The sequence below is a fragment of the Eupeodes corollae genome, chromosome 1 (assembly GCF_945859685.1).
Source record: "Eupeodes corollae chromosome 1, idEupCoro1.1, whole genome shotgun sequence".
Taxonomy (NCBI): Eukaryota; Metazoa; Arthropoda; class Insecta; order Diptera; family Syrphidae; genus Eupeodes; species Eupeodes corollae.
The window spans coordinates 147,087,562-147,112,392 of NC_079147.1; the positions used below are offsets into that span (position 1 = coordinate 147,087,562).

The following is a 24,831-nucleotide window of genomic DNA, read 5'->3' on the forward strand; positions in this document are numbered from 1 at the left end:
ACGAACCTAAAGCCTTTTTTATACATTTATATAAATTTAGAGGTCAAACTAATCTATCCAACATTTCAAGTGCTACTCAAGGCACTTGAATTGTAGGAACAAAATAAAGAGATAAGACTCGATAAAAGTCCAAACTTAAACCATTTTAAACTCATATACGACGCTCAAAGTGCCATAAGAATACCAACCTATTGAGATAATGATAGAACAAATCGTTATCTTTTTTAAAAATGACTCCACACATAAGTTCCATAAACCTGAACTCAATCATTTGATTTTTAACAAGATTAACCGAATAAAATTAATGACCTTGAGATGTTAATCTACATCATAATTTCACATATTTATATACAAAGGTTTACATATTACAAAAACAAAAAAGCTTCCATTCTCGCTCGACCTAATTTACTCAATATTACAACATTCTATACTCTTTTTAGAGTCGTTATGTAGGGTAGGTGGTATATGAACATAAATATTATACATTTACAAAATAAAATGAACCCTCATCTAAAAACAAACCCAACGACACTTAATAAAATCCTGCAAGAGAAAAGACTTTAAATGACGACGAAGAAGACGGCGACGACGAATACGAAGACGAAGACTGCGACTAGGACTACGACTTTACTACGCACATTCCAGCTTATATACCAAATAAATTTTGATATCTTGTGCAGTTACAACATATCCTAGTCATTCTTTTACAATCTACCCTCTAAACATTCCGCCCAAGGACATGCCCTAAGAATAATAATAAATCTCTGCAAAAATGATTAGAAAGAAGCAAAGATGAAGAAAAAGCAGAAGAAGAAAAAACGGCACTCCCCTTTCTGCAGAAGCAAAAAAAGAAGGACCTTGATACCAGTTTCTTCAGATGAGTATTGTGTTTTTGTAAGATCAATTTTTCTCAAGAATTCTAACAAAACACCCTTTGTTCAATGCCTTTCGCTTAAGACTCCCCAAAACAAAAAAATCCAAATATAAAAAAGTGAGTTACTGAAACTCACGAAAAAGTTACGACAGCGACAAAAGAAGCGCTGATGAAAACGAATTGTGGAATGAATCTCATTTGTTTTTTTTTTTTTTAATTTTCTTTGCGTTGTGGCATCTTCTTTTGGCTGTGATGGTTGCTGGTTTGTTGGCCTGGCTGCCATCAGAAGAAGAAGAAGGAGAAGAAGACGACCGACGGGAGAAATTCCCTAATATCAAGAAAATGCGTAGAATGAAGACGAGCACCTCGTTGCCCGGTCGTGTATCGCCTTCATAACCATCGTCACCCAAAGATTGCTACCACCACTAACACCACAACCACTGCCGCCGCCGTCGCAACTACAGCCACCGCCACATTTAGCAGCAACGATTGGGACAGCAAATTCAACAACAACGACGGATGCGGTGGCGACGACGGCGACGGCGACGGCGACACAACCAGCCACAGTCCACAGCCATGACCCAAAAATAAAAAGTTAAAAAAAGAAAATGCAAAGCTGTGAGACATTCACTGATAAATTTCATATTTCCCAAGACTTCGTCTGTCCGTCCTTCCGTCCGTCTCCGGACAAGAATTTTGATTTTAAAAATAAATCCAAATCCAAATTCGAAATGAATGTTGCAGAAACGAGAGCTTCCTTTCATGCGCCAGCGATTTTTTATTGTATTTTTTAATATTATTCGCATTTTCTTTGGATTTTCTGTTTTTCTTTTTTTTGTTTTTGAATTTTCTCTCGTTTCGAATGGATGGCGAAGCCGATGGTTTGAAGCTTTGAAGGAAAAAAGGTGCGCCCCATGAATTCGGGGTATATTAATTAATGAACACTTTTCTGTTCAACTGTGTGTTGAAAGCTGAAAGTGGTGCTACTGCCTACAACTGCTCTTTGATGCCCTTTGGTCTTTGCAAAAAGAAAAAGAACTAAACTTACCTTTGGTTGGTTTTATGCAATAATATCCAAAATGTGTCGAGTGAGTTTGTTGTCTTCAAATATTCCTCTTTAATTTTATCACATACAACTTTTTACTTTTCAAAGGAAAATTTTTAATATTTTCACAATTTTCTTTAAAATATACGCATAAATTTTTACCACAGAAGCGCACGAAGGGGCAGGTTATTGTAGATTTTATTTTTGCTTTCAACTTTTGGGACAGAAGAGAAAAATATAACTCGAATGAACGAACGAAACTCGCGACAAAAACACTCACTTCTTGTTTCGTTTTATTTAAAATATTAAAAAATGGAACAAATAAACACTTTCAATTACATCACTGATTTATAAATAACAATTTAACGATTATATTTTATAGATTTTCATCAATTTAAATTGTGTTTTTAGCTATTAAATAAAGAAATATTAAACTTTTTTCGATTGCAGCGAGAAGAAAACACCTTACACTTTACACACAAATGCCGCCATTTTGACAAAGTAAAGTAGATTTTTGTTGTATTTTCTATACAAATGTACGTTGTGTCAGTTTTTGGTGGTTAAGTGTGAGTTTGTTTGTGTGTTTGTGGTGGTGTGTGAAAGTTAAGGAATTTATGGGATATTTTAGGGTTTTGTTTGTTTTGAATTTTGTTAAAATTATAAATACTGGGATTTTATAGCAAGAGGTGTGTTTGATTTAATAATTTAGTTGAAAGATTAAGTAAGGGATTAGAAGATGAGCACTTATGGTGGACTTACATGTATATGGATTTGATTATATTTTAATTCTTTTATTTTCTCTTATGTATATAAATATATAAATGAAAAAATTATGAAGTCCGCTTGTAAAGACAAAGCTAATAAAAAAATATTTTGTACATAATATTTAAACAATTAACTAAATTTTAAACTATACTATATGACTAGAAATCTAACACAAAAATATACACCACATCAAAATATTACACCTACAGCAATTGAAAATAAATGGGTTTCCCTTACACTATGAACTTCCTACCACAAATCTGACTTTATTTGACAAATTTATAATGTATAATATGAAATGCAACAAAACTGCAGCAAAATATTCGAGCTTTACCTCATGTTTTTTTTTACAGTTAGTACAATTTTGCCAGGAATTTCAAAAAATTGCTCGTTCATCAAACGAATGTTCGTACACTGCTCTTTTCTCTAACAAAACGGAAATAACGGTACTTTTTGAAATGTAATTGTTTACTGTAATGATATTGAGAGATCTCGGCTCGGTATGCCATGGTGTATTGATCTTTTCAATTGTGTTTTTTTATTTTGCTAAGTTTAATTTGAAAATGGAGGCTTCTCATAAAAAAGTACCTCTTAAAATAAAACTGGTTTTTAAACTAAGAAACGACGGAAAAAGTTATGCTGAGATATCGTCAATTATTGGTAAACCACGGCCTACCGTTCAATATGTGTTAAAAAATTATGTGAAAAATAAAAGCTTTGAAGTGGCCCCAGGGAGAGGTTGACAAAAATTCTAAACGCTCCTATAAAACGAAAAATTGAAAGAATGGTAAAGACTGACCCCAAGTTAAGTGCTCCTAAAATAGCTTTTGACAATCAAGCAAATGCTGGAATATCGCTTAACCCTTAAACTGTTCGAAGCTTTCTGCATTCAAAAGGATATAATGGTCAATAAATAAATTAAAAAAAATAACCTATATTTTAAAAGCAAACGTTTTAGAACGCTTGAACTACGCGAATGCATACGTTTCGAAACCAGATGATTCCTTTACGAGAGCAAGTTTAATGTCTTTGAGTCGGACGGTCGCAGATTTGTGTGGAGGAAACCAAACAAAGCATTAGATGTGAAGAATTTGCAATCAACGGTGAAACATGGAGGCGGAAATTGTATGGTCTGGGGAGCTATGGGGTCCAATGGTGTGGGAAATTTAGTTTTTATAGAAAAAACAATGGATACAAAAATATTTATAAATTTTAAAAGAAAATTTAAAAGCCAGCGACGACTTTTTGCTTGTGCAACACAACGATCCTAAACATTTATCACGGATAGTAAAGGAGTGGTAATGTTAAATCGCAGTAGCCTAATGATTTATGTATATTCAATTATAATAAGCATTTTGTAGCTCTGACAAATTTGACAAGGTTCACCCAATCTGATCCATTTAAAATTTCAATCGTTTCCTGTACTGATAGGGATAGTTTACCAAAGCATACTCTTCTTTGCCGGTTACAAATTGGAGACACACTGATAATATGAAAGCAATCTTCTTTAGCTCTCAAGTTATATAAATTGCAAAATGGGTCAAAGCTGCCGTTGTATGGTTTTCCATTTAAATGTAGAAGTTCGCATATTGATTTAAAAATTAGAAAAATATCTTAATAGTTGAAAGAATCTTGGAAGTAGTTCTTGTCACACAAGTTATAATTAAGCTGGCTGTCAATCATCTGATTTCGGTTAGATTCTTCAAGTTTTTGGATGATTTCCTAGACCTTTGTTTTCATCTGAACAATATTGTTGAGATTGATCTGCACAACTTCTCCACAGGAAGCAGCAATGTTTTCCCATGTCCTCATCCACCAATCCTTAATCAATTCCGAATTTCTTAGAGCATCATTATCTTACATAACCGAGTTTCCAGTATACCAAGCACTTTCATTAAATAAATCAGCCTGTAACTTTAGACTCAAAGTAAGATTTTGGCAGGCCTGTTTCCAAATAAATTGAATATTTTGGTGCTGTTAAGGGATTATTGAATATTTTCTTTAAGAAATTTCTTTGATTTTTTTTTAATTTTTTCGTATTCTTGCGTACCCTATATTTGTGTTGCATAAAAAAGAGAAGATTTAACGACTGCATTGAAAATATTATATTTTGTTGAAAGGTTTATGTGATCGTTAGGGAAAATATTCTTCTAATGGTAATGATCTTTCATTAAGGATATTATAAGGAGAAAGATGGTAGTTGTTTTCCAAACTGTCTGTAAAGTTTGAATCAAACAAGGATCTTATAAGTGCGGTTGGATGATGTTCAGTGCGTTTTAATTTAATTTTTGCAAGGTTTGTTAAATATTGGATTAGCGGAATTATTTGTAATCTTTATAAATTATCTTATTTGCGAAATATTTTTTATTCGCTCTTCTAAATTTTCCACAGCAAAATCCAAACATTTTTCTCTCAAATCGTTCAAGCTCTTTAGCTGTCGGAAGTGTAAACCAGGAGCAAAATCCGTATACCAATATTGGTCGAATCAATGTTTTATATACCTAAAGTTTTGTATTTTTGGGCATTCATTTTGAGTACAGTACTGGCTTTCATCTCGCAGTAACAAATTTGGCCCTACATGATGTCTTTCGGGCGCGTTCATTGAAAGGGAAACTGTTATGAAGGTGAATCCCTAAGTAATTCATTTCGGTTTGTAATGGAATAAATACGTTGGTTATGTTTAGGAAAAGAGTTTTACTTTTCTTAACTGCCAGGCAATGGCTTTTTTCACTTCTATTTCGAAACTCTGTTAAGCTACATTTTCCCGTATTTATATTTAAATCGTACTTTTTGTAATAGCCTAAAAATAAGGGTCGTACGTCGCTGGCTACTATGATGGTATCATCTGTAAATATGATACCATTAGGATCTTTATTCGAACAACCGAACTTAAAATCATATAAATATATAGTAACAAAATGGGACCCAATATTGATCCCTGCGGAGTTCCTGATAATATTTTGACAAATATTGATGAGAATCGGTTTTCAAGAAAACTTTGAATAATACGCATTAGCCATGTGGGAAAATTAAGTATGTATTGTATTGTATTGGATATATGAAAGTATTATACATGGATCATTAGTGATAATAAAACGCAGATTTAAGCATCTTCGTTGGCATTTAGTACATTTGTGAAATGCTCCCATTTTTCTTTAACTCTTGGTGCATGAATATAAAAAATTCCTTTCCTTTACGTTTTAAAATTGAATAGAAGAAGCTGTATATGAGAAATCAATAAGTTTTCATTTTTGTTTGAAAGCCCATTATGTTGAAGTATAACATCATTTGATTGCTGAGTGGTGTACATTCGAAAGGTCCAGTTTTCGATGGCTAATCTCACCAATAATGGCATCGATTATGTTGTCTTTGAGAGCTGAGTGATTTGCGGCTCATAGACCTGCGACTTTAGAAAGTTCTACAAAAAATGTCTAAAAGGAAGAATTACGGAACGATGACGCCTCCATTCCAAAATCGACACCAAACAGTAACTTTGGTGGATCATCCCAAATCCGGTAAATTTGATTATGTTCACGTATCCATTCAATTGGGATCAACTGCTCCAATTAGTGAACACAGGAAACGAACTTTGTTTATGGTCGTTTTTTTTTTTAGCTCCTGAGTCATTAGTTAGATTTGTTTGGGTGCATTTGTTTCCAAATCATGAAGCGAAATTAGTCATAGTAGTAGTAGTGTGTGACAGGCCAAGTTCTTGTGAGCGCAGCGGAATCAAGTGCCTCAGATTATGCTGCACACTTTCATGAAAATGGCGATGTTTTGGCGTTGCGTTTCGTTGACATACTAAAAACGATAATGTACACCATTAAAAGTTCGCAACGTTACTACTAGAGAACAATTATATCATTTTATCATTTGAACGTGTTACTCGACGCTGTAACTTATCATAATGAGTTGTCGTTTGTGATTAATTAAAAGAAGATATTTTGACAGAAACTAAAAGAAATAATACGGATTCCACGAGCTGTCAACTAATGCTTAATTGAATACCATTTATATCAAAAATGAAGCTAGTTTTATATTGAATTAGATTGTTTTGTATTACTACTTTATTTTATATTTTGTCTTCAAGAGTATTCAGATTACCATTATTTGTTGAAAGACTGCCGAAAATGTTGAATATGATGATTTTGGGTCCATTTGGATCTTTGACTCTGTCGTGTTTGGCCCTCTATAAAACAATACCGGGTTACACGTATTTTTGGTTCATAGCAATCGATTTCAAATAATACACTACCGAGTCAATTGGCCCCGAGCCATTTGGACACGGTCGAATTGTAAGTAGAAAAACTTGGCTCAAATGTTTATATAATAAGAGACTGTCGATTTTGGATCTATTTGGCTTTACATTATTATTATTGCATAATTCGATAATTGGTCTTTTTTAGAAATTAAAAAAAAGTGTGAAAATGCACTTACATAAGTCTAATTCACAAGAGGAATTAGGTATAATTAGTCACCCTGAAAAACTGGGATAAGTTGATGTAAGGAGTTGGTTTCATATCTCTAGCTCCCAGTTCTGATGAGGCTTCGATATAGGAGGTGACTATGATATTGCTTTGTCAATGCACATATACTTGCTTCCTTAATAAGTATACTCAATTAGTTGTCAACAATACAAACCAAGGATTAAAGGATGTGTTGTGTCAATTTATATTTGGTTTAACTAAAAGATATATATTTTTTGTTGGAGAAGGGTGCTTTCATAAATGCATGGTTGCGAAAGTCTGACGAATGCATAGTTTTCATAAATGCAAATGATAAATGTCAGATGTTCATAAAAGCAAAAAGCAAATATTTGCAGCGCAAATGTGCAACTACAAAAACTCACATGCAATCTGAATTTCTTTCTCAATAAAAGAGACAGGTATATGGTAAAAACGTTTTTCTTTCCTTTATTATTGAAACTGTCAAATTCTTTTCCTTGAAAATTCAAATTTCAATTGAAAACAGTAAACGGCATCACAAACTTGTTTTGGCTCAATAAAGGTAAATGTTTGCTAAAAATTAAAAGATTGTTCTGAAAATTGAATTTTATTAAAGGATGGATGATAAAGTGTGGCAACATAAATATATTCAACTTATGTTGGAAACGAGGCTACAAATGGAAAAGGAGTTTGCCGATGGGAAAAAAAAGAAAAATGTGCTATGGAACACTGTCAACCGATGAAAGTTTTCCTTTAAGCCCGGAATCTTTCGTTTAAATTGTCCCTTTTTTCTTTTTGATAAAATAAAACTGATTAATTGATGTCTCTTAGGCTAGGCGCGCACATGCAACTTTTAGTTTCGAAACTGTTTGGTTTCTAATCTGAGCACTATAGACTTATACGAGAGGCCGCGCACATGCAGAAACCATTCGGTCGCCCATTCGAGCAACTTTTTAGTTTGTGTTTTGACACAAACTAAACGATCACCCCAAACCAATTCCTTAGTTTGTGTCTCAAGGAATTTTAGCTAACTGCGCGCACTTTCAACTAAATCGTTGAACAATTTTCTTTAAGTGCAAGAGAGAAAAAAAATTAGGCAATGTTTTCCTTTCACAAAAAATTCTGAGGGAAGAGTACCACCTTACATCTCAATTTCACTAGTTTTCTCTTTCATACATTGATTGCGAAAATTTATTAGTTGCTTAAACCCATAAAAAATGTCTGTATCCTACTATGATACACGTAACTGTGCGCACATGCAACTAAATAGTTTCTTTCGTATGTTTGTATTAGTGCATTTCAGTGGAATGATTCTTTAAAGTGTGACGAGGTTAGTAGGATACTTCCAGACGCGCAGAATAATATATCCTTCTCGTATGTTTGTTTTCATAATTCAATTTGCTACTTTTTAAACGTCAAATGTATTTATGTACTGAAAGGAGGTGGTTATTATTATTTGTAACTCAAAACAAAACATATTTTTTAATTTTTATTTTATTTTTAGATTATTATGTACTTCAATCGTATCAAAGTGCGTCATCGTTTAAAAAATGGAATAAAGCACAATTATTTCAAATGATGTTTCGCCTCTCACAAATTGGAATGGCAAGAGTAAAACAACGCTGTCGCCGTCGAATGCTATCAACCAGACTGCAAATGGAATTGTATACAATAAAGAGTAACATAAACAACACTGAAACGGAAAAGCACCCACGGGAGCAGCAGTATCAGGAAGAGGAGAATTCTATGAGGATCCTAATCGGAACAAATCTTCATTCGAAAAGGTTCCTCTACACACAGCCTTCCTAGTATATTTTGGCTTTTACCTGCTCATGATTTGGGGCACACATAAATTGATATCAATCAATTTATGTGTGCCCCAAAAGTAGCTTAAGAAAATAATCGAGAGGTAAAATGACGATTTGAATCGATTTGAAATTCACGAACTGACAGACTGAGTCTGAAATTCCATTTGTTTCCAGGGCTATGTTACGCTATACGATACCTTCGAGAATTCTATTCACGGTATGCCTATCGGAAGGTCCGAGATTGCTGGAATTTCCCAATTTGCAGTGTCCCTGGTAGGGAGGTAACTCTCAAAGATCGCATAACCAAGGATTACGGTTGGACATTTGAGTTCACTGGAAAAGAAACAAGATGCTTGAACAGCGTTGCAGAACAGACGGCTTGGCTTTAGACAGTCCCCGTTGTAAAGTGTGTTGGAGTGTTCGATTGTCCGAAGTTATTGCATTGAAGAAGAAATACAAACCTTATTTGCATTTGTATGAGACGCATAGTGTGGTAGCAATGGGACCAAATGGTCGCGGTACTGTCGACTATTATGGCGCCGATCCGAAAGATGTTGATATTCTAATGGGAAAATTTAAGAGCTTTGGCAGTGCTGGTGGTTATATTGCTGGAACAAAGGTAAAGATTTATTAATAGGTGTCAATCGTATCCATAACAAAATCCTTGTTTTTAAATATTTTTTTTTTCTTGGCGGTCTGTTAAATATTTGGTTTTATAATAAACAAATATAATTCTTATCGATTTGTTAGTTACCATTTTCAGCTTGACCTTAAACCCTCACGTTGTTTTTACTACTGAAAAATTTGTATTTAAATTTTGTGTTTCATATTTAAAAAGGAATAAATATATTTAACTGAACGTTTAAAAAAAAAAACATGCAATTCTTTAACAAAAACATTTCTCTTTTTTGCAGAAAATAATTGATTTTATCCGTTTGAATAGCCATGAAAATGATCATGGGATTAGATGGTTTGGACATTGGTCGTAGAAAAATTGAACAAGTAGTTCGGAATACAACATATTTCCGACGACGATTGGTCCAATTAGGTGCCATTACCTATGGCCATGAAGATTCTCCTGTTGTACCGATGCTCGTCTATCTTTTTTCCAAAATTGGGTAAGTAATTGTTAAACATTTTGTATAAATAGCTATTCGAAGGTTTAACTCAAAGATACTTCGCTTCAAAAGGAAAAAGTGTGCAAACGGAAAAGTTTCTCTTTTAAAATATATTAGTTATCCCAAGCGTTCACTTTGAGTCGAATATTATTTGATTATTTATTTGTAAAATGTGAATTATATAAATTGTTTTATTTTACAGAGCTGTAGGACGTACACAAACTTTCCGTAAGGTAGCGGTTGTTGGAGTTGGGTTTCCTGCCACTCTAATTATGGAAGGACGTACATATATGCTTAATAGCAGTTTGAATATGCCTTACAAGTGATTGATAAAACAAGTGATTCAGTAATCAGTTTGCCTAAAGTATTCATGTAAAGTAAGAGATTCTAATCCGATTATTTATTAAGTTAAAAGGAATAAATAAATAATAATAAATAAATGAATAAGGTCATTTTATAATTCGTTTAATAAGAATTTCATTTATTTGATGTATTTTCCCATATACATATATATAAGTATAAAGTTAGTTACTAAAGATCTATTATAATATTTCTATCACTAAAAATAAATAAGTAAAGCAAACTTGAAAGATGTTTTATTTTCATCGCAGTGTTAAAAAGCGTTTTGGCAACCGAAAGGAAACCAAAAAAAAGGATAAATCGCAGTCGTCTAGTAGGCGTTATATTGTGGGTGCATTTTGGTTTCGATATTCGCTTAATATGGTTTAAGAAATAACCAATGATATTGTGGGTGTATTTTGGTTTCGATATTTGCTTAATATGGTTTTATAAATAACCAATGATTCCTTCCCCAGCCCACAATTTTACACTAGTGTGTGTTTCAACACATATTGTTATGCAGTAACTGTTTCTTGGCAAGTGGATTTCAAAATAAATACATTTGTTGTCCTTGCTTTTGCATTCATTTTGAATATTTGTTTCAAAGTTAGAACTTGAAGACGGACTTAATTTCAACGAAAATTATCCTAAGAAAATGAATATGGACTCACAAGGTAAGACTTTTTTGTATTATTGAAAATTAAAATTAGGTAATTATGTGTCTAGGTAACTTAATATGTATTTTATTTCCAGATTTCCAAGAGGATGCTAGTTGGACCGAAAATTTTATAAATAATGTTCAAAGTCGTCAAGCGATTTATGATGCTTCAATGGCGGAGCACGCAGACAGAAATTTTGTTTCCGGCCTGTGGGAAGAAATTTCAGAAAAGATGGTACCTACTTGGCACAACATGTCACCAATGGAAAAAAATGAAAAAGGTGAGCACACTTAAATGAAAATATAGGAGGTTTAAGACATGACTGCTGGGTTGTTACCCTTTTTGTGAAACTATTTTATTATTCGAAGAATAGGTACTGATGTTAAGGAGAATTTAGTTATGAAAAAGAAAGCAGTTTAAAAGTGTTGGTATATTTATTGAATGGTTTTAATGATTAATACACTTCATACAGGAGCTTGACCTACGTTTATTTTAAAGTAAAATCGAATACAAAAATAATTTTTTTCTTGAGTCATAGCATTTTGATTTTATACAAATTTATATTTTTTCATATTGCCATGGTACTGATCCTTGAGGTGAATTAAAATATTTTACAAAATAATCCCTTGCTGTTGAACCATCATGAGATCCACGTACATTTGTTATATTAGGTTTTGTCAACGAACACTCATACAAAGTGTCTTCATACCTTATCCCATCTCTTTTGCGAACAAAATTGTGAAGGATGCAACAGGCTTTAATAATATTATCGCAAAATGAGAGATGCACGTCAAGTGGTCTATGTAGTATCCTCCATTTATTACTTAAGATTCCAAAGGAGCATTCCACCATTCTTCGGGCTCTAGTAAGACGATAATTATATATTTTCTTGTCCGTGGACAAATTTCTTCGTCCAAATGGACGCTGTATGTGGTCTGATAAGGCAAAAGCTTCATCGGCTACAAACACAAATGGCATGCATTTTCCCCCTTTGTCATTTGGGAGCAATTGATCTGGTGGTAGATTCAGTTGACCATTGTTTAGCTTTTTCCCAAAGTTCGATCGCTGAAAAACGTGGGAGTCACTTGCACTCCCCTGGGATCCAATGTCAACGGATAGAAAACAGTAATCCGCGTCTGTAACTGCCATAAGAACCAATGAAAAATAATTCTTGTAATTCATATACTTCGATCCAGATTTAGATGGCTTTTGGACCCTTATATGTTTGCCGTCAATTGCTCCTACACAATTGGGGAAATTTGTACTTGTTAAAAATTTTTCAGCAACTTCTTTCCAAGTATCTTCTGTTTGTTCCGGCATGTAATTTTCTTTTAGGCATATCCATATTTTGTCGCATGTATCCTTAATAATTTCTCGTAGGGTTGTTTCACCTATGAGAAATTCGTAATGAAGAGACCGGAAACTGTTTCCTGTTGCAAGGTACCTATAGAAAATAATATTTTTGATTAATGAAATACAAATTGAAAGTATCTGGTGTTAAAAAAAAAAACAATTTTAGAGAAGAAATTAATGTCAAATTATTTTAAAATACAATATTTTCTTTTATATTTTTAGTCAAAGAACTTCAAAATAAGTGGAAAAATTTGAAGACATGCTTTCGCCGAGAGCTCAGTAAACAAAAAAATGTAAAATCGGGCCAAGCAGCTACTAAGCGGCGCAAATATGTTTACTTCGACCAATTATCTTTCCTTTTGTCCTCGATGGAAGACCGCCCAACCGTCAGCAATTGCGAAATAGAAGAATTTGATGAAAATTTGGAGGTATTCTTAACAGAAGAACAGAATACACCCGAAATAACCACACAGATCCAACCGACTGGATCCAAAAAAAAGAAAACGACATATGAGCAGGATTTGTTGGAGATTTTAAGGGAGAAAAAAGATGAAAATTTAGATGAAGACAAATCATTTTTACTGTCCTTGTTGCCGTCATTTAAAAAACTCAACGACAGCGAAAAATTTGATGTCAAAATTGAATTTTTGCGCATTTTAAAACGAAAGGGCCAAAACAAAGAGAGCTTCAAAAAGAAAGAATCACACAAACGATATCATTCGTATTCAAAGAACGATTCGGACTCCGAATCAAATTAGTTAGTTTGCACTTGTAACCATACATTTTTTTTTCTAAATTATGAACTACATTTTATTTTAATTTAATGAATTAATAAATTATTATTTTTAATTAAAACATAATCTTTATTTGTTTACCTCAGTGTAACCGCCAGTCTTTCTTCTGGAGATATTGCTTTCCTCCACCTGGTATTTTTGAAAGTTATTAAAGGCCTTATCAAAAACAGAAGTTCATCAAAACTTCTGTTGCTCATTCGGAAGTAATTGAAGAACTTGCTTGGGTGGGATCGGAGGTCTAGATAAATTTTTTGGAATTTCCCTTTTACAAGGCGTTGTGAGTTCAACGGGTGAACCCAATATTGCCTTTTGATTGCAGGTTTATTCCTTCTTTTTAATTCAAACGCACATATCAGTGCCATTTCGTAAAAATCCATGCCTTGATATTTTATTGACTTTCAAAAAACAAAAAATATATTTTATATTATTTTGTATTGCAACAATATATCTACTCTTTTCTTTCATAAGCAAAAGAGTAGGACAAATTTGAAACTATTTTGTTTCGTGTATATGAGATAGAAATAGTGAATAAATGTTTTCTGTGTATTGGTTTATTTCGTTGATTACTTTTGGAGTTGCTTATGTGCGCGATGTTTGGGCAACTGACGATCAAACTATTTGGTTTCGAAAAAGTTGCATGTGCGCGCCTAGCCTTAAGATTCCTTTTTCTGAGAAAATCAATGCCATGGTTTCGATTAATCCGATTTTCACAATATTCACTTATTATTATTGAAAAAAACTTTTTGTTGTCCATTATTTATCAAATTTCAAAACTTGAAGTAAGTAAAACTTCAAATTCTGACAGTCTTTTGACATATGACGCAAATCATAAGAAAGTGTTCATAAATGCAGCTTTAAACACATGCGCAAGTATTTTGTGTGACGTTAGTCTGATTGGCAATTGATCGCATGCAAACAAAGCAACCATGCATTTATGAAAGCACCCGAACTCATAACGCCCGCAAATTGATGCCATTTTCCGTAAATGTCTCGGCAAGATTCATTTTAACGGCAGCCATCTTGGCAAAACACCTTTTTTTCTATTTTCATTCATACAATTAAATATACTACAAAATTTTAAAAAGGTTCATTCTTTTCTTCACACTTAAAATAAACTTCACACCCCTTAAATAAAAAAATAAATACAAAATTTCGCAAAGAAACAGATATTCATAATTTTCCTACTGTGAATCAAACCCCTTAAATTGTAAACATAGCTTTAAAACAAATCAAATAAAATCCCAATTAGGATTTTTCATACCACAGCTGATTTTGACATCTGACATAACCAAAAAAACAAGCCCGTCCTGCTGCCCTGTTCCATGCGAATTTATAAAAAAAATCTTTATCTCAAGAAGTGTGAAAAATAATATAAAAATTGTCCGTGTTCATTAAAAACGAAAAAAATAAACAATTATCAAGTAATTATATGAATAATCAGGCCCATTCTTCTGCACAACAGAGCCAACAAATGCGTTTAGGAGCGATACTTTACGTCTACAAAGGCGAATGGGGCCTTCCATCAATTGACTTCGAATGTTTAAGGGCGCTGGTAAGAAAAAAAATTATATGAATGAAATTACAATACAACCGGAACAATATTGCATCACAGCTCTAATCTCTTGCGTATTTATTTTTCTATTTATTCAAATCGAAAGTGTTTAATTAAATTCACAAGATGTCCAGTCAAAATCGAAACAAACAGCAATCCACTAAGGTCTGGAGGTGGAAAACTGCCCTATCTACAAATCGGAAATGAAAAAATTGTCGGATACCGGCAAATCAAGGAATTGCTTGACAAAGAGGTTCAATAACATTTTCAATTTTATTCCCTATAAATAGATTATATTCAATAGTTTTTTTTTCTTTGACTTTTGAACACAGGGCTATCCAATCGATGCAAAATTGATGCCAAAACAGAAATTTCAATCAGTTGCACACACTAACTATGTGTTCAATAATTTGCATGCTTATTTTAATTATTTTATGTTTGGCGAAGCCAACAATATTGATTGTACACGGGCTCTGTATGCAAAAAGGACACCGTTTCCGTTTAACTTCTATTTCCCAGGAAAATATAATAAAGAAGCACACAACATTGTTAGCATTTTGGGAGGTTTCGATTTGAATGACAAAGTAGAAGTCCATGAAACCGATTACGTGAGTATAAATAAATACATATGTAGATAATTATTGAAATGTGTAAATGCATGAACTATAAGCTTTTGAACTATGGGTATAACCTTCATAACAAAACACAAACCTTTTACTTGCCAAAAAAAACCCTGAATTGAAGACTATACGTACCATCTGAAAACTTGAATTTAAAGTTTTTTTTGTAGGGATTATCTAATACCGTTACCTCAAAACATTCACATGAGACTGAGTAACGTGAAGCGAAGTTACCTGCCATTGTCCTATCATATGGAATTTTTAAAAATGAAATCTACAATTGTATAGTTTTGATTTGTTTACAAAACGGACAAGTTAAAATGGCCTAGAGCATCGTTATAACTGAATTCAGTCTTCATATTATAACGATTTTGTTATGTCTCTTTCCTTAGTTTAGATGTGATTTTCTTTTTATTCTAGTGCCAAGTTCTGTCAATACATTAACTTTAATTTTAATATAAATGTAGTGGTTTTCAAAATAAGGTAGCAAACACCGATTTTAATGTACAGTGTGGCAATATGGTGGACTGCTTTAGAAAAGGCTATAAACCGCGACAAAATAAATAAAATCCAACGTTCAACTTGCCTATGTATAAGCGGATCGCTTCGCACGATCCCATCCCCGGCACTGGACACCGTACTCTACCTAACACCTCTTGATGTATTGGCAAATTAAGTAGCTTCAAGCTCTGCTATTCGCCTTAAAGCTTCGTCGCAGGGGTCATGAACCTCCCTGGGTGATAAATCGTTTGTATTTTTGTAGGAATTTCTTTTAATTCAAAACTAATCGTATTGAGTCAACGAATATGACCCCTATTATATTTTGAATTATTTATTTTTTGTAAGGAAAACAAAATTTATATTTTAATTTCTAAACTTTGTTGCAAAAAGTACCACTTTTAACTGAGGGCTGGACCAAGAACATAATATGATTCTGACATTCAGCCCTATTCCAAAAAATTAGCACATATCCATCAAATTTTGACCAATGGACGATACAGGGGGCGGTCATATGAGCCATAAAGCTTATGCAATTAAGTTGTGTAAGTAAACATTTGTTAGTAATTTAACGGCTTTCACAAAAAATGGTTTGTTGTCAGAACGTTTGAAATTTTTGTTACTTAAGTAATGCTTTAAATTATTTTCATAAAACTTGTTTTTAAGAAAAAGAGCAAAGGTTAAGGTTTCTAAGAAGAAAGAAAGAGATCTTCAATTTTATATTAAGTTTAAATTTTAAATTCCTGAAACTAGCCTTCAATTCCATCTTATTTTTTTATGCACATAAATAGTGAACATTGAAGTGATTTTTACTTGCGACACATAGGAACTATTTATATGGCAAGTATTGCTTTCGTAAAAAAAATCGAATCAAAAACAAAATTAGTCCCCCATTCTATCCATCTGTCTGTCTGTCCTGGGCCCTAAAGCTTAAGTGTTTGTTCTTTTACTAAAAACAACAGCATTCCCCATACAAATTTGTTTGTGTAAAAATTCGATTTTTTTCACAAATGAACCGATAGATTTTTATAACGTTCTCTAATTTATTCCTAATTCGGCTTCTTTTTACAAGAAAACCTTATTTTGGTATTGCTCCAGAAAGGAACCCCTCATAAAGAATATAAATGTCCCAAAAACAGCTGAAGTGGCACTTTTGTTAAACTAATGGCTAATTGAAAAACACAATGCATGTTTCATATCTAAAAGCTTTGAATCCTTTGAGAACTGAAGTGAAAAGAGATTCTGATACGTGTAATTTGTGACTGCCACTCAAAAGTTTCTTGCCAGCTTATTTGTTTACCTTAGTTTCTTTTTATTTTATATTCAGAGAAATCATGTACTTAAATGCACTTATTTCCTTAAATTCAAGAACCACACATTTTTGTTTCTACAGTTTTGTTGACTCCTTTAAGATGAAGCATCAGCTCCAATCTACGAGTAAGGAGACTGGAAGCGATAGTAATAATAGACTCCCCAAAATTGAGTCCGAAAAAAACTAATATAAATGGCAACAAAAAAGAATATATTTTTTTTTGGAAGAAAACAAAGTTTTAAAACAATTTCGTACATTTCTCCATGAAAGGAATAAAAACCCTCTAAACTATTGTGTTTTGCTTTTAAATATGACATATTTAGAAAACTTTCAGAATCTTGGAATGCTTTCATATGAAAAAAGTCTACTAAATTAAATAGTTAGACTATACTTTGATGGACAATAGCGTTCAAAAATAATTTAATAACTAAAGTTGTCACTTTAGCCCTTGAAATGTGTACATTTAAGGTTAATATGCACATTATGTTATTTAAATTATGTTAGCCTTCTATAAAGAACATTTTAAAGTTTTAAGTAAAAACTTGTCTATATGTTAAGTGCGTGACCACCCCTGATTAAAAATCTGGATCCGCTCTTGAGTGGATTAACAACAACATTGGCCACTCCGTGATTCCAAAACACGCAGACTACACCAGATCTTTCTGAAACGAGTCATTCAACTTTTATACAGATGGATCAAAAATAAAAAAAGGGGTTAATGGAGGTGTGTACTCTTAACGTCTCTCATTCATCCTTCCCAATCATTCTAGCGTGTTCCAGGCGGAATTTTTTCCGATAAAAGAAGTCTTGTCCTGCCTTAAACAAAAAGGTGATATCAACATCTAATATCTGTATTTTCTTAGATAGCCCGCCTATTAAATCCCTGGACTCTGTCTCTACAAACTCTATAACAGTACATAACTGTCGATCATCTCTAATGGAGATGGCACAACAGTTAAATATTCACCTTTGCTGGGTGCCGGGCCATAAAGACATTCCAGGAAACTGTAAGGCAGATCAACTAGGCCTTATTGTGTCCTACTCCATCACGGACAGCCACTTTAACTTAACTTAACCTGTTAACGCTAGCAGCGTGTATTTGCCAGATATTATACTGGAACCCATCTATTTCCAGTTGTATTGAATGGTCCGAAATGTAATTTCTAATACAACGAAAAAAAAAATGTGTCTAAACCAAATGCATGCATTTTCGATAAGAGAGCTTGATGCCAACTCTATCAATTGCATTTTTGTAATACTTACTTACTTAAGGTGGCGCTACAGTCCTGTGTGAACTAGGGCCTCACCCAACAAACTTCTCCATCTAGCTCGGTCCCTAGCTAGATGTCTCCAGTTTCGCGCTCCAAGTTGGGTGAGGTCACCTTCCACTTGTGCGCGCCACCTGATCCGCGGTCTTCCTTTACTGCGCTGTCCGGTGGGTGCGGATTCGAAGACTTTCCGGGCCGGAGCATTGGTTTCAATGCGCTCTACGTGACCCAGCCATCTTAGTCGTTGGACTTTTACTCTTCTGGCTAAGTCTAAGTCGCAGTACAGCCCGTACAGTTCGTCGTTCCATCTTCTCCTCCACTCCCCTTCGATGCATACGGGACCGTAAATCACACGAAGAACTTTTCTCTCGAAGCGACCCAAGGTGCTTTCATCCGCTTTTGTCATGGTCCATGCTTCTACACCGTATAGCAGGACGGGGATGATAAGGGTCTTATATAGCAACCGCAAAGAAACAGCGGATAGCAAGAGTTATTCTGCGTTTGATCTCTCTACCTCAAAGTTACGTCTGTCGATTGTGACGTTTTGACCAAAACGTCGGTGTTGTATGTCCTTTCTAGACGACAGCATGTACTTTGTTTTGCCCTCATTAACCGTTAAACCCATTTTTGCTGCTTCTGCCTCAATACTCACAAAAGCCCCATTGACATCACGCTGAGTTCTTCCGATTATGTCAATGTCATCAGCATATGCCAGTAATTGGACAGACTTTTGAAAGATAGTGCCTCTAGTGTTGACGTGTGACCTCAGCACTATTCTTTCAAGCACGAGGTAAAAAAAATCACATGACAGCGCATCACCTTGTCTGAAACCTTTTTTGACATCGAAAGGTTCTGTTAAGTTGTTTCCAACCTTTATGGAGCAGCGTGAATTCTCCATGGTCATCCTGCACAAACGGACGATTTTGGCAGGGATGCCAAAACTAGACATGGCTCTATACAGCTCGTCCCTGTAGATGCTGTCATATGCGGCCTTGAAATCGATGAAAAGATGGTGGGTGTCGATTTGGTGTTCTTGAGTTTATTCCAGGATCTGTCGTAATGTGAATATTTGATCAACTGTGGACTTTTCTGGTCTAAAACCACACTGATAAGGACCTATCAGGTTGTTGACGATGGGCTTTAGACGTTCACATATTACGGCAGAGAAGATTTTATAGGCGATGTTAAGTAGACTTATTCCTCCATAGTTGGTGCAGTTTAGAGGCAAACAATACTGAGGTTCCATTCATCGGGCATGCTTTCTTCCGACCATATCTTACAGATAAGTTGGTGCATGCTCCTAACCAGCTTATCCCCAGCTGCTTTAAAGAGCTCGGCATTCAAGCCATCTGCTCCAGCGGCTTTATTAGACTTCAACTTAGATATGGCAATCTTTACTTCGTCTAAGTCGGGAGAACGGGATTGTTGGCTTTCGTCGTCTATATCGAATGGGTCATCCTGCCTGACAGCGGAATTCAGTTCTTCATCGCCGTTATACAGTCTGCAGAAGTGGTCCTTCCATATCCTCAGCATTGACTGCGGTTCCACTATGATGTTTCCACTTTCGTCTTTGCAGCCTTCGGTTCTAGGTTTATGTACCTGTGAATTTCGTTTCACCTGTTCATAAAACTTTCGAACCTCATTCCTGCTTTTATACCTGTCTTCGACCGCACGCTTCTCATGCCCTCTCTTTTTCCTTCTGAGAAGTCGGCGTTCCTCTCGCCTCTTCTGCTCATAGAGCTCACGAGCAGCTCTCGTCCTTTTATGCAGCGCCGCTTTGCGTGCCTGTTGTTTGGCTGCATTTGCCTGCCGACATTCCTCATCAAAGCAGGGGTTCCTTGTTGGTAGCTGTTTGAAACCCAGCACATCAGAGGCGGCTTCTCTGATTGCATCTTGGCAATGTTGCCACTGGTTTTCGATACATTGTGTTGGCGGCAGAGAACTTCGAGAGAGGTTACTTGTAACTCGGTCGGAAAAGGATTTGACGATCTCTGGCGATTGTAGCCGTTCGACGTTGTATCTTCTCCCAGCACCTCCCTGTTTTGCCTTGGGTCTGGAAATCCGAAGTGCTACCTTGGCTACAACGAGGTAGTGGTCCGAGTCGATGTTAGCTCCTCGGAAAGTTCGTACATCCATAATGCTGGAAGCGTGTCTGGCGTCGATCGCAATATGGTCAATCTGGTTGAGGGTAGATTGATCTGGAGAGGTCCAAGTTCCTTTGTGGATGTTGATGTGTGGAAAACGCGTGCTGGCTACCATGACGTTTCGCCCCGCAGCAAAATCTATGAGCCTGAATCCATTGTCGGAAGTGTTCTCGTGCAGGCTGTTCTTCCCGATTATTCCACCAAAGATGTCTTCCCTTCCTAGCTTGGCATTAAAATCGCCCAGGACTATTGCTCATATGTTTTGTCTAAGAGCTCGTAGAACATATCTTTGGTGTTGTCGTCTTTCTCTTCTGTGGGGGCGTGCGCTCATATCAAGCTTATGTTGCCGAATTTAGCCTTGATGCGTATGGTCATGAGGCGCTCATTGATGCACCTATAGCTCAAGACTTTTTGCCTAAGTCTGGCTCCAATGACGAAGCCGCATCCAAATAAGCGCTGTTGGTTTTCGTGGTAGCAGTCACCATAGTAAATATCGCAGTTTTTCATCCTCTTTTTGCCCGGCCCATCCCATCGTATTTCCTGGATGGCGGTGATATCTGCTTTATATCGTTCTAGGGCCTCCGCTAATTCTTCGGCCGAACGTGCTCTGTTAAGTGACCTAACATTCCACGTGCATATCCGAAGTTCGCTGTCCTTTATTCGTTTGCGTTGGTTGTCAACAGTAAATCCGTCCGTATCCGAGGCTTGTTGGTGCTTCGCAACTATGGAAGCTTTTACGTGGCCAGGACGTCACCCCGACGCACAACCCCCAACCTGACCTGGAGGGCCAGATCCTAAGTATAACTCCAAGGATGGGGAGCCGGATAAAACCGCTCCTTACAGGCCTGGGCTCCGAATTAGTCGAAGAAGCCCTATAAGGTGTTCACTAAGTAGTTCAACCTTACTGGAACTGTAGACGCCACCGTTGATTCCATCTCGGGAATTCCTCCGCTGCCGTCTGGATAAGGAGAGGTGCCTTAGTGGAAACACCTCTCCCCACTTCTCTCGTTTGCTGCCCCCACAAACTTTCCACTTGGCACCCGATGTTCACCACGGGGAGGTGAGAGTAGGAGTTGATAGACAGAGGTTTGTTTTAAGAAAAAAAATGCACATGTCTACCATTTGAACATCACTTGTGATATATTGATAATAATTACGCTGTTTTGCTGTGCATAGGGCCCTAAATTTCTTGTACTCATCACGGTAGAGTGTTCTGTAAAGGTCAATATTGTATTTTCTGTACATCTTTAGGCTATTCATGACATTTCTCCTGGCATAAAACCACTGTTTCTTTGGCGCGAAGTTCGTACTCGGACAATTAATTTCCACGTTTGCGTTGTATATACATTCCTTAATCTTAAGACAAAGATCTTCATTTTTGTCTATATCAGTAATAGTTTGTGAAGTGTGTCGATCTAAACTGTTTGTGTATGCGAATACTCTGTCCTCTTGCCATTTAAGCCTTGTTAGAAGTTTCAAGTTATCGTTGTACATCGATGATGATTATACGTTTAGATTTATAATCAGGGGCATATGGTCGGAGAAAGTTTCACAACCGACTTTAAAGTTACATATTGCTTCGATACTACTATATGATGGACAGCAGTAATCAATGACTGAAGACCCTCTATTGCTCACGAATGTGAATTCACCATTATTGCCGCCGAAACCTCTCCCATTCAAAATGAATGCTCCTTTCTCTTCTAAAAACTCTATAAACGCGTTTGAATTGCGATCGAAGGAATTATCCTTTGATGTTCTAATCATTGAAACCACATTTTCATTCGAAAGCTGCACATCAACACTTCCTTTCGTGCCTGTTCTTACATTCAAATCGCCAACTAGTATGAAATTATTAAGGTCTGTTTCTTCGAAGAAAGTTGTAAGTTTTTCAAAGTCGCTTCGCCAGTGATTGCAGTTGATGAACGCAGGAACCCGGTTAAGTAAAGCACCTCCAAAATAAGGTCTGAGAAAAACGGTGTCGTGTTGTTTGATGAAGCTCAGTTTGTAGATCTGTTTAATACATTTCTTGTATCCATATAAGCAGCCGCCACTTGCTCTGCCTTGTATTTGCTGTTGTGTTCTTGTCGCAGGGATCCATTCAAGGTTATAACCAGGGAAGAATTTTTCATATCTTATACTATTTTCTTTTGTTACAAATGTTTCATGTAAAAAAAATATTTCAAAATTACATACATATATATTTATAAAAATTACAAAATAAGGTTATAACTGTAATGACTTATCAATTGTCCGATTTGTCGAATTGAAAATTTTAAAATTTCTCGACGTTTCAAGGTCCCTAGAACCTGTGTAAATAAAAGATTTTCAAAAAAATGTCTCTTTGTTCGTTTGTACGTTGCGTACGTTTAGGATACCATTTTTCCTCGTCCTTATCTTAAGAATCAGTCAAACCATTGATTAGGTGGTTTTTACCATAGCAATTTTGTATACAGAATTCTATAATTTGATTCGCTGATATTTAAAAATTCACCCATTTTCCCTTCCGTATTTGTTTTAAAACATCTTTTTAAAATTTTAATTATAAGCAATAATTTTGTTCTTTTTCTTTAAGCTCGTTGCGAATGCCAAAAAATGCGTAAACATGCTCGCTAAAAAGCTAGGGAAAAAAGTCTGGTTCTTTGGTGACTTCTATAGCGAGTTCGATGCTATAGTCTATGCGTACTTATCGGTTTTGTATAGCATTTCACTGCCAAATAACCCGCTTCAATATCACATTAAAAGCTGTCAAAATCTAGTGAATTTCATCAATCGAATATCGAAAGATGTCTTCAAACAGGAAACATTTAACTCAGTGAAAACTGCAAAAGGAATCACTAACGATCCAATGCTTACTCCAACCGAACGTGATTTCTTGGAATCTGAAAAAAAGACAAAAATTATTGCAGCTACAGTAGCATTAATTGCAATGGGAACATTTGCAGCGTGGAAAGGTTTTTATCAGAGCGTAAGTTATTCTTATTAGTTTGTGTATTATAAATAATAAAAATATAACAACAAAAAATCTATCTTATTGTGTTACTTTTGCAGATTGTCCAATCAAATGATTATTACGATAACTATGATTACGGTGATGACGATGATGATACAGAGGGTGAATGAATATAATAAAATTAATAAGTGTTCCATATACCAATGAAATTTCCTCATACAATCGATGCGACCTTCCATACTTTCAGTCAATGAAACTCAAAAACGTTAATAAATTCCCTCAAGTATTTTAAATTAAAAAAAAAAAAAACAAATCTGAGCTTACTCACGATCAAATTATTAAAAATGTTATTTTAAAACGAAGACAAAAAAAGAATACTTGTCCAAAAACTGAAACATCGTGATCTTACTTGATACCAAATAAATCTTTATAAAGATCTTATAAAGAACAAAAAAAACTAATACTTCTGCTGGCCAAGTATTTTTAATTAACACAATTTTGATGATTTCATTTTAAGAACAATACGTCTTCAGTATCTTCTTTTACGTTTTAAGACAACTGGACACAAATTTTAGATCCACTTAAAATGTTTTTAATTTTTGTATTTGCAACTTTCGCATGATAAAACGAATAAGACGTTTAGGGTTCCATAAAGAATTATGAACAACTATTATAAAAATTTATTTTACTAAAAAAGCTAGGAATTTAATTTGATACATGGGCTGATAATGTTCTTTCTTGTCCATGTCTCTCAGTCGCAGTGCAATTCTTGACGAACTAATAAGGACATTTGCTCATAACATATAAACCAATAAAATTTATAATTTTATTCTTAACGAACTTTGGTTTTTCATTTAGAATACAGCACAAATTAATTATAAGTACATAGGTCTGCCATAGATCAAACGTCGTCGTGAGCCTTGATAAATACTTGTTTGAATAAATTACACAAAAAAAATAACTTTTTCTAAAAACATCGTTTTGGAACGTTGTAGAATTATTGCACCGCACCATAAGTCGTTAAAAATAGTCGTATTTATTCTGAACCTAGTCAAGGTTGTAAAGTGATTAATTTTTTAGTTAGTGGACCAAGCCTATCTTTTTGAACTTATTTCCCTTTTGTTCAAAGGTCACTTGGTCAATTATTCTTTTTCAATTTTGAAAACCTTTTTAATTTATATAACAGGTTTTTTATTAGAAGTGTGGTTTGCAATCTTTGAATATCGTTTTGGGAGTTGGTCTTTTTGCAAATCGCGCAAATGCATTACCAAAATAATGGTTAGA

The 24,831-nt window shown here is 34.9% G+C and overlaps 3 protein-coding genes across 4 annotated transcripts; 2 read left to right on the forward strand and 1 right to left on the reverse strand.

Annotated features, from left to right (window-relative positions):
* The first annotated feature begins 10,943 nt into the window (after positions 1-10,943).
* LOC129942376 (uncharacterized) lies at positions 10,944-13,169 on the forward strand. 2 transcript variants are annotated; one of them, XM_056051276.1, is made up of 3 exons: positions 10,944-11,068; positions 11,148-11,333; positions 12,629-13,169. In XM_056051276.1, the coding sequence occupies exons 1-3, from the start codon at positions 11,050-11,052 to the stop codon at positions 13,162-13,164; spliced, it is 741 nt and encodes a 246-aa protein (XP_055907251.1). In that variant the 5' UTR covers positions 10,944-11,049; the 3' UTR covers positions 13,165-13,169. The 2 variants fall into 2 exon arrangements, with proteins under 2 accessions (XP_055907251.1, XP_055907249.1); XM_056051274.1 differs by lacking the exon at positions 10,944-11,068 and having other exon boundaries at positions 11,111-11,333.
* LOC129942375 (uncharacterized) lies at positions 11,332-13,853 on the reverse strand. Its single transcript, XM_056051273.1, has 2 exons — positions 13,282-13,853; positions 11,332-12,497 (listed from the first exon to the last, which is right to left on the reverse strand). The coding sequence occupies exons 1-2, from the start codon at positions 13,575-13,577 to the stop codon at positions 11,612-11,614; spliced, it is 1,182 nt and encodes a 393-aa protein (XP_055907248.1). The 5' UTR covers positions 13,578-13,853; the 3' UTR covers positions 11,332-11,611.
* Positions 13,854-14,412: 559 nt separating this feature from the next.
* LOC129942215 (metaxin-1 homolog) lies at positions 14,413-24,355 on the forward strand. The gene is made up of 5 exons (XM_056051071.1): positions 14,413-14,752; positions 14,859-15,005; positions 15,085-15,360; positions 23,170-23,562; positions 23,646-24,355. The coding sequence occupies exons 1-5, from the start codon at positions 14,630-14,632 to the stop codon at positions 23,715-23,717; spliced, it is 1,011 nt and encodes a 336-aa protein (XP_055907046.1). The 5' UTR covers positions 14,413-14,629; the 3' UTR covers positions 23,718-24,355.
* Positions 24,356-24,831: the final 476 nt, after the last annotated feature.